General features: G+C 42.0%; 1 protein-coding gene across 3 annotated transcripts in view; it reads left to right on the plus strand.

The window, feature by feature from the left end:
• Positions 1-10,317, plus strand: part of samd4a (sterile alpha motif domain containing 4A) — an 80,551-nt gene extending 70,234 nt beyond the window's left edge. For all 3 annotated transcript variants that reach the window (XM_086026251.1, XM_086026252.1, XM_086026253.1), the window contains one exon: positions 4,447-10,317. In XM_086026251.1, coding sequence (XP_085882377.1) covers positions 4,447-4,475 — 29 coding nt within the window. In that variant the 3' untranslated portion in view covers positions 4,476-10,317. The remainder of the gene's footprint in view (positions 1-4,446) is intronic.
• Positions 10,318-10,581: the final 264 nt, after the last annotated feature.

Here is a 10,581-nt window from a genome sequence, read left to right on the forward strand (position 1 = left end):
GAAATCAAATGAGCAATCAAAAATACATAAAAAATCACACAAACCAAACAAAGACCAAAAGGTGTAGACTAAAGCCAAATCTACCCTTTTCGCATACTATCAATCTGTCACAGTTTTGTACAAATGAATACACTATTTACAAATGTCTACATATATGATAGCCATAATTCTTTCTCTCTATATCCGTTAGAGATACGTGCATATACCCAGAGATGTACCTTTTTGGGCCAATCATTTTTGTCCATAACTTTGCTAAGCATATGTAACTATACAACTTTTGTATAACTATTTATTAACATGTTTTTATACATGTATTTGAAGATCATAATGGACTTACACATTTTCAATTCACAATCAGAGTTATTCCACAGGTTGACTCCTTTTACTGAGATACATCTCTATTTGACATTACTTCTGGTTTTCGCTTTTCTAAACATTGATGTTCCTCTTATTTCATAGTAACTAACTCAATGTTGAAAGAGCTTTTGAACGCAATAATATTATTATTTACTCTAAACATAAACTGAGTAGTTTTAAAGTCCACCAGATCATAGAATTTAAGGATATGTGACTTTAGGAATAGATCATTGGTGGATGTACGATAATCTGCAAAGTTTATTATCCTGATTGCCCTCTTCTGTAGAATAAGAAGAGGCAACATTTGTTGTTGATTTGTAAGTGTTTCCCCAGACCCCTACACAATAACTCATATATGGGACTAACAAACAACTGAAGGAAAGCTGTAAGGAATTCTGGTTAAGAGTATTTTGCTTTATGTAATATTCCTGTGGCTTTGGATCATTTTGTTTTGACATTACATTTACATGCGGCTTCCAACATAATTTATGGTTAATAGTAACACCCAAGAAATTATTGGTACTATGTTGGTAATAATATGTACTCTTTCTATCTTAATATTATTGATCATGATTTGTATTTGATTATTGTTCTGGCGGTGTCCAAATAATATAAATTTAGTTTTATTTATATTTAAGGATGGTTTATTGATGTCAAACCATCGGTTCAAAGTATTCCACTTGTACTGTGTTCAAAAGCGCAATTAAATCACTCCCAGAGCAAAGCAGACTGGTATCATCTTCAAAAAGTACACATTTGAATAGCTTTTGACACCATAAAGATTTATTTTTATTTATTTTTTTAATAAACAATATTGGCCCAAGAATAGATCCCTGGGGAACCCCACATACTATGTTCATTAATTCTGATTTCACATCCTCTATCTGCACATATTGTTTTCTGTTTGTGAGATAGTCGGTTAGCCATGACAATGATTGTCCTCTAATTCCATATCGTTCCAGATTCCTAATCGGTATAGTATGGTCAATAGTATCAAAGACCTTTTTGAGGTCAATAAAGACGACCACTCACAATCTAATCTTTATTATCTACAGTGTTAGCTATTTCCTCTGTCAAATCAATCACCGCCATTGCAGTTGACCTATTAAATCTAAATCCGTATTGTTGTTTGATCAATAGATTATCGCTGTCAATGAAGTGATTTAGTCTTGTCGCGAAAAGTTGCATCCATCTAAAAAAAATTAATTAAAAAAATACAATGAAATAAAAACACGGCATCTCGTCACAGTTTCGCCGATGACTAAATAAAAATATAACACACACTAACGGTGCGAGGTAGAAACATATATTCAATATAAGGGACAGTATGAATTTGCACGAAGGTAGAGATTTGGACCCTAATGATTGATGGGGGAATAGTTTTTGCACACTATTTTGAAGACTCCACACTTATGAACTGCAGCTGGTGCTTCTTCAGCGATCCACTGCTGTGATGGACTGCAAGCGAACTAAATCCAACCAAAGGCATGTTCGGAAATTCACTCTGACATTCATGCTCTACCCTGATAGTGAGTGTGTTTGGAAAGGTAGAGCGCACTCCACTCTCATTAGTTTCCAAACGCAGCCAGCACTGGCACACCATTCACCAGGCAGAGCAACCTAGTGCCTAGCGCCATTTTCTGGTGCACTCTGAATAATCGAACGACGAATTTTAGCAATGCTTTTCAAACTGTCACAGTGAACCAGTACCCGCATGGAATTTCCGAACATGCGCAAGTACCGGTAACTGAAAGACTCACTCTGCTTCTCCCTGCCCTCAACAAATTTTTAAAAATGGCTGGAAGTGGATTTTAGTCCGGCCCACTAATCAGCCCTCATGCGTTTGACGTGCTCGCGAGGCGGCCAAATTTCATCTCAGCCTACTCGGAGAAAGGAGTCTTTTTAGGCTTCTTTCTACTCCCGCGTCGGCACGAGTGATAACTGCTGTTATAGGGATCGTGGTATTGTCCCCCCGCCCCCTCTTGTAATGGTATGCCCCAGTTGCCGGTGGGAGGCGCGGGTTACGTGATGTGACAATAAGGAAATACAAACACGCTTGAACGCACGTTTCTGTCTCACGTCTCTTCTTACACAGACGACTGCCGCATTGATTCACATGACCGACGCATTGTGCTGTTGGCGACTGGTCTGCGACACATGCCACGCACACATCAGGAATTGTTGCTGCTCTGATCGGTCCATTATGTCACAGGTTGCGATGGCATACAGTTTACCAACCGGAGAAGGATGCACCATGCAGCTCGTTGCTGCTGCTGCAAAGCAAACTAGCTTGGCAGCGGCGTGCGTCTCATGTCAAGAAGCAACTCACCCACGTTCCCCCTTAGCAGCCTCTTTCCAGATTGTTTTCGCAATAAAATTAAATGCATCATCTAGTCATCTCGGTCCCTGTATGGTTGTAGCAGGCACGATATCCATTGTTGTTGCTGTCTTTTTGAAGCAAGGCCCCCCGACTTGGAACGTAACTGTTTCAAAACAACTTGTCTCCACGAGTATAGCCAAGCTGCGCGCAGCACTCAAGCATGGCGTCTTCCCTACTTCCGGAAATACGCCATTGCAAACCTGCTGCGTATAGTGGTTTGCTGGCACGCTTTTATTTTGAAGGTGAAGGAGGGGAAGTGTGGAATATAAATAAGTAACTTGTTGACTGCGACTTCTGGCCGTCTGTTGGACCCAGATAATTATACATACAATATGACAAATCCAACCTCGGGGCTCGCAATGCAAGTAAGCACACGCAGTTGGGTGAGTACTACTGGCGCATCTGAAGCGTGTCCACAGCAGGTTCGAATTGTAAATTAGGCAGCTAATGATCTTTAAAAAGCATCTGCTGTTTTTTTGGGGGGGATCGGGGGGCGCAACGGGACGGGGGCCGACAATGTTAATGAATATGGCCGGAGGGTCGCGGCCGGAAGGGTACCCAGGTCAAGGGTCGAGAGGACCGGCACAAAAGGGTCAAGTGCCAAGCTTTGGTAAATTTGCTGCTCTCTCGCCGGCAGCTGGTCCAGAATGCTGCTGACATATACGCATAAACTGGCCACATGACGGGGAAAAAAGTGGCAATAGGGCCACTTTAACCACATAGTGGGAACCAAATCTTCATTCTTGAAAATATTTGTGATACAGGAAAGTGTGATAAAACGCTGATTTAAGTGTAGCAATCTTCCAGTGCCATGTGCTGTTTGTAACGAGGCTTGAACTAGGCAGACAGCGAGGGGCTCAGGCCCTCACTGTCATGGTTGGGGAATAACACATCTGTCAAAATACTGATAGAGGATTTCAGAGAGAAACAACAGTTTGACAGCTGTTGCCTCTAGGGCTGGTTTGGAAAATGTTACCAAAGTACGTAGTACGTACGCACATTATTCCGTAGAAATCAAGCCTGCATAAATGTCCTTCCAAATGCAGTTAAATATGCTATAACTGTGATTTCCTTGGCCTTGTTTGACATTCTGACATGTTTTCACAACTTGTGCCTCAACCACATAATGCCCCTGCTTCTCGGTGTGATTGAATTGCAAACCCCAATTCCAATGAATCTGGGACGTAGTATAAAACGGAAATAAAAACAGAATATTTCTTGTTCAACCTGTATTCAATTGAATACACTACAAATACAGGATATTTAATATTCAAACTGATCAACTTTTTTTTTTCAAAATATTCTCTCATTTTGAATTGGCTGGAAAATTGCATGTAACCGGCAAGGCCAAAAACAAACATTCAAAGCCTTTCGATCCCTCAGGTGGCACGGCAGCACGGCTCAGGAACATCAGAAAACCATTTTCAGTAAACACAGTGCGTCGCTACATCTACAAATGCAAGTTAAAAGTCTAGCATGCAAAGCGAAAGCCATCTCTGAACAACATCCAGAAATGCCGCCGGCTTCTCTGGGCCAGAGCTCTTCTGAGACGGACTGACCCAAAGTGGAAAAGTGTGCTGGGGTCTGACGAGTCCACATCCAAATTGTTTATTTTTATCAGCACAAAGTTCAAACCGGTCGGCCATTAAATGAACACACTCTTTGCTTTTGTGCCATTACTCATGCTATTTTTGTTCTACGCTCTTCAGATGGTGCTGATCGCACATCAACAATATGAAATGAGGACCTGGGTGAGAGCAGCGGAACCACGTGGTGGGTAAATTCAGAAGGCCCTCGCACAACAAGTCACCCTGAGGTCATCTGCCCTCCAGTGCCATCTTCCTGTAGCCAAAGGTAGAGCTCAACCAAGGGACCGGGTGGCATCCGAGAAACGCAAGCCAACGCATTGGCTGCGTCGATGTGGTTGGGAAACACACTCCCCCGCTATGACCGTCACCATCTCAGTCGTGAAGTCATCTTGGGAGAGGAAAGTATCAAAGATAGGCTGGACTGTGTGTGACCAGAGCCACTTCAGGAGATCAGGTCAGAAGCCGTGCACCATCAGCAGAAGCAGAGATGCCGGGCCGGGGGATCGGAGCCCAGTGAACCCACGCCCCCCAGCCCTCCTCTTACGATCGTCATGTATAAACCTTGAGTGCTTGTGGCATTTTTCCACATCTGTATCAGTACCTGGACAAGCAGATGGATGGCAAGCATTTGGGAAAGGCCCATTGCTCAGTGTTCAGCAGCAAACAAGACAGATTATCTATTACGCGTTTCTATTGTTTACATAATGATGCTACTTTCAAAGGGTACAGAAACAAAAAAGCAATCGGGTATGAATGTTGAAATATCCCTAGGAAAGCCTCGGCACGTCTGCCAGCTTTACATCCCACGAGTAGCCATCGCGCTAGTTTACGAGCAACGTGCTTATCGTTGACGAAAAGGTGCCAATCGAGAGAAAGGGAACGGTGAAAGGAGGGGACAAGGACGTCGGGGAAAGGTGCCCGAAGGTTGAAGTGACAGAATGGAGCTGGGAAAGTGAGGAGGGATCCTGGGAAAAGGATGAAGGAGCGAGACATCAGAGGCGGGACCTTTGGTGGCCTTAAAATGACAGAGGGAGAGGATGTCGTGTCCCGTCATGTCGTCAGTTTGTCCTGCGAGCGGAAGAGGAAGTGACCGGTCAGTTGCGTATTGTTTATCCGTACTGTATAAACTCTGAAGTCAGAGCGTTTGTGAGGGGGGAAGCCTGAAAAGATGCAGGCTTTCATCATCAAAGTGGGAGCTCAATAAGGCTGTACTACCAGTGGGATTTTCTACGATTTATATCTCCATTTTTTTTTGTTCAACCTTTGTTAAACAAGGGTGATTTAATCTGCATATTGCATCTATATATCTTCCTTGGAGGAAAAGTGAGGCGTAAGGAAATGGGCAAAGACTTGACACTAATCAGTCCATGAAGGGTTGCTGCCCAGAGACTGTCCGACTGGAGATGGTGCCACCTACCTGCCGGAAGAGGCGGCGCACGTGCGGAGGCGCCCGCTCACCCGACCGCTCCCAAGAGGCCAAAGATCGTCGATGGGCAACTTTTAGCGGGGGATTCTGTCTTGAACTATAGCGTCCTCTGAATCTAGGCTGACAAGCATTTTTTTTTTTTTTTTTTTAATTTTCTTACTTAGTTTTGGAAAGCAGGTTATTGTGTCTGGAATGCAGACTATATTCAGTCAAGTTTTATACTGAAATGTGGTTAGGAAACACTAACAATGTGCGCTCAAAGCGATGGATTGACAGACTTTGTTTTTCTTTGTTAGCGTTATTCTGTTGCTGTTAGTTAGTTGCAGCTGTATAATAGCACAGCACTGCCTTTGTTCCCGCACTCGATATGATAATGTGATAGACTAACATCCAAATGGACGCGACTCAAGCGCCACGGTGGCCATTTGGAGTGTGAACAAAGCGCGCTTGCTGCTCTGCTGTCGATCGGCCCGCCACATCCGTTTCGGCGCCGGGTGGCGTCGCGTCCGTCAAGCGTGTGCCAGCCGAATCAGACCACACAGTTCAAGGACCAAACCGGTTTTTGCCTGCATGGGCCCCTCCATGTGTTCTTACTTCAACTTGATGTCAGGCCGTTGGAGCACAGAGCTTCAAACTGTCGTGTTCTTTGGTGGGGCTTTTGCCGTCAGAGTTGCATTGCATTTTTCTTCAAGGGGTCTTATTGTGCCTTTGGCGGGCCTGTTGTGAGGCCACAAGGATGACAAGTTAGTTGTCCATACACACACACACGCATAGCACAGGCGCTGTAGTCAAAGTGTGTGATGATGATGCTGCACTCGCAGATTTGGTTTCAGTGTTAATGGCTCCGCTGCATTCAGGGCCCTTCTTTTGTTCCCCTCCAAGCTTCCACCAAGGCACCAATGTGATATGCTGGATGTGCTTCTTTTTTTTTTTTTTTTTTTTTTAAGCGTCGTTACTTCATATTTGAGCAGGCAGCGTCTTGACCCCAGTTGACCTTTGCCATATGATTCAGTACTTATAGAAGATATTCTTATTTATTCTTTTTTTTTTTTTTTTCCCTCTTCATTATTGTTGCAGATTTCATACTTTTACTCAGCTAGGTATATTATTATTTAAAGTACATGTATTAACAAGTTATGGCTGGTAACCATAACCATACAGACATCTCAGATATTAACTTTTTTTTTTTCTTTTTTAAATGGCTGTTTTTATGTTGCTCTATAATCATGTTTGCATCCTTCAGTCTAATATAAAGTTGTTTTTTTTTGTTTTGTTTTTTTTCACGTGAAGCTTTGGTGTGCGAACGCAGCTGAGAGAGCGGAAGCCGCCGGTCCACTCCTCGCACGTCAATGTGTACAGTTCATGTTCAGTCACACACGAGCCAGAGGGAGATGATCTCACGACATACAATTTGTCTGCAAAGGATTCACATTGCTTCACTTTTCCCAAATGTTGTTGTTATTCCTCAAAATTCTATGCGCAGCACCCCGTAATGGCAACAACAACAAAAACACACACGTCGGACATATGAGTAAGAAATTGAATGTTAAATCGCATTATGCATTCATTGTGTTTTGCCAGTAAAATACAATACAATTTTAAAAGAAGCTATTTAAATCATTATATATTTTCTGAATAATAATAATAATAATAATCGTCTGATTAATAATCGTTTATCTGACTCTTTTTCTGCCATCTGCTTGAAAAACCAAAAATCTATTGAAGTCGGACCCCAGTGTTCGATGATATCAACCTTTTGAAAATAGGAGAAACGTTAAGAACGTTATGAAAGTTTCCGGGAGCACTGCACCTATATATGTACTGTATTTGTTTTACTTTTTCAGGTAACACCCGCAGCGCTAACAGTTTGTTTTTGTGTGGTTTCCCCTTGAGGGCAACCGTAAGTCTGATTTGGCCTGCCGTGAAAACCAGTTGTGACACCCTGTTCTTGATCATGCCATTAGGAGATTCCACTGTAATAGTCTTGACATTATTACACACTTTAAGTAGCTGTTGTGGAACATTTCATGGTCGCGAAGGAACCTCGTGTAACAGAAATACAGATCAATGGATTTGGTGAGAGTCCATTTTTTTTTTTAACAATCTCAATTTGGACTATCACCAAATAGTGTTTTGTGAATGTGATATCAAATGTGAATTAGTGCCTGAGAAATTTGAGTTCATGTCTTATCTTAATAAAAGTGGAGAAATAAAAGGCCCTTGAACGTGCAGTTTACAAGCTAAAAAAATTTTTTTTAAAGCTGCGCAGCTAAATTCTCCAATTTGAACTATTTTATCGTTCCAATGCCCCACACTTTACGGAGTTAAAAAAAAACTCAATCTAAGAAATAATGAGGAGATAAAGGGACAAAGTCAATATTATGCCTTTTCACTGGCGTACGTGTTTTCTTTTTTCTTTTTTGTTCCCCGCTTCTCTTTTTGCGTTGTTCAAGGCAGCAGAAGATGTTCGCTTTGTGTGAAGGTTTGCAATTTGAACATGGCTGAGATCGGGCGGTGGAGCGTTCACATCTTCCTACCAAATACCGACTTCAAAGTTCTGTGTGGGCTGCAGTGGTAGCAGTTAGTGTTATTCCAAAAGTATTTCTGTACTTTCAACTCAAGACATGTATACAATATGTTGTTTTGTATTTTGAGATTTGTCTTAGTTTCTGCATTTTAGATGGGTTTACTCCATTTTATTTTTGTGTTGTAGTTGTTGGTTTTTGTAAATTGAGCAGCATCTATTGTGTAACACATTTCTACCGCTTGACTGTGCTCCTTTTATTGCATTTATAGTTTCATTTTGATCAAAGAGCCGATGTCCTGTATTGACTGCAGGCTTGCGTATATATTTGACGAAAGAGTATTGTTGTTTATTATTGAAAAAGAAGAGACATATGCGTATATGCAAAAAATGAGAAAAAATGAGGAAAATGCAGAAAAAGACAAATAAGTAATTTATCTTTTAAACCTGCATGCAGAACGCTGAGAGTCATATTTAGAATAACAAATGGCAGTGCCTTTTTTGTACTCCAGACATTTACCCCTAATGTAAATGTTTTTGTTTTGTTTTGTATGAACCTTGAAAACTTCTAGGAGCAAACCAGTGACAGCTGTGCTGAGGCTTGTTCACACTGCAGATCCATTTATTTCTTAGTCTATTTCTCATACTTTATGCTGCCTTCTACAGGCATCTTTTTAATTGGTGAGACTGGAGATATGTGGCTCAAAGTCAGATTTCTATTTATTTAATTTTTTAAAAATATGAATAAGTAGTAGTAGTTACTTGTTTTTGCATAAAGACATAAAGGAACACTTCCTAGACTTTCGATTGGTCAAATGCAGGAGTCATTCCGTAAACATCCTCTTGTGTGACGAGATGAACTCTAATTGGACCCTCGCCGTGTGAACTCAGCCAATCAGCCGCCTTCGCTTGGTGTCGCCATGTTACGCCCATGGATGTGTATATGAATGGACTATCGCGGCTGAAGCCAGGGGGCGGCCATCTTGCATTGCCACTCTTACCGACAACTCCTTTTCGGTTTTCGCTGAAAACACGGTCAGCGGTGTTGCGCATTATGCCACGATGTGGAGTAATGAGAGCCTCTCAAAGAACCAACTTAACTGTTTGCATCCACCATTTAGAGTGTATCATCTCAGCAATGTGAATTGTGACTTACAGAGGTTAGGTTTGCATTTCACAGCATGTTTTTTTTTCCTGATGGGCTCTGCGTTCATTTCAAATTTCGTAGTTTTGACAACATGATACAGACGATTCTTTGAGTAGCACTCGGAGATTCTTCCCTATGAAATGTGCATGTCATGCTTCTCACAGACTTATTGGTGCAACCATATGCCAAAGACAAGTCTCATTTCCGCCGTAGACAGAAAACGAAATCGAAATATTCAAGTTAGGCGCGCTTAACGTGACAACACAAGATGGCCGCCGGTGGCTTCGCTTCTGAAACGGCATTGTTAGTCCATTCCTATCTAAGTCCGTGGTTACGCCTGCCTTTCCACTTCCTGTTTTCTGTAGGTACATAATTATTCTGGTCTGTACAATATATATACTTGTGTAAGCGTGTGTGAGCAACAGAGAGAGAAAGGGCGAGTTTGTGTGTATGTGTATGAATGCATTCAAGTGCTTTTCATTGTCTTGCTGTAATTTGTGGAGACATACCAGAATGCTGTGACTTGGCATGCCCCCTTATCCATAAAAAAAAAAAAAAAGTTATATGATTTCTAGTTTGTCTGTGTGGTTCTGTTGTTGTCGAGCATTCTGTTTGTATGGCGTGGCCTTTAAGCGGACGACACTGTCAAAAATCGATTTTGTTTGGGAAATTACAAACACGATAAACAAATATCCACTCGACTAAACATCGTGCCATACCGACTACAACTATCGTGAAGGGTCGCTGGAAAAGTCTGACCATAAACTTGTTACTCTAGTGAGGGGCCTTGAGGAATCCCCACCTTAGTGACTATTTAGTATTTGAACAATGACAAAGTGTTTATACTTTTGCATTTTACACCACCACAATACATGTGAAATAAAATATGATCCAAGTGTGGACTCTCAGCGTTATTTTTAAAAGGTTTCCCCAAAATATGGTATTAACTGGGCGGCTTTTCTAAGAGACAATTTAAATAAATTCTAGGCATTGCAGACTGCCAGGTGGCACGGTGGTCGACTGGTTAGCATGTCCGCCTCACAATGCAGAGGTTGCGGGTTCGATTCCGGTCCCGGCCTCCCTGTGTGGAGTTTGCATGTTCTCCCCGTGCCTGCGTGGGTTTTCTCCGGGTACTCCAGTTTCCTCCCACATTCCAAA

Source organism: Filicampus tigris, chromosome 3, assembly GCF_054856515.1.
Source record: "Filicampus tigris isolate MCC_2025a chromosome 3, RoL_Ftig_1.0, whole genome shotgun sequence".
Taxonomy (NCBI): domain Eukaryota; kingdom Metazoa; phylum Chordata; class Actinopteri; order Syngnathiformes; family Syngnathidae; genus Filicampus; species Filicampus tigris.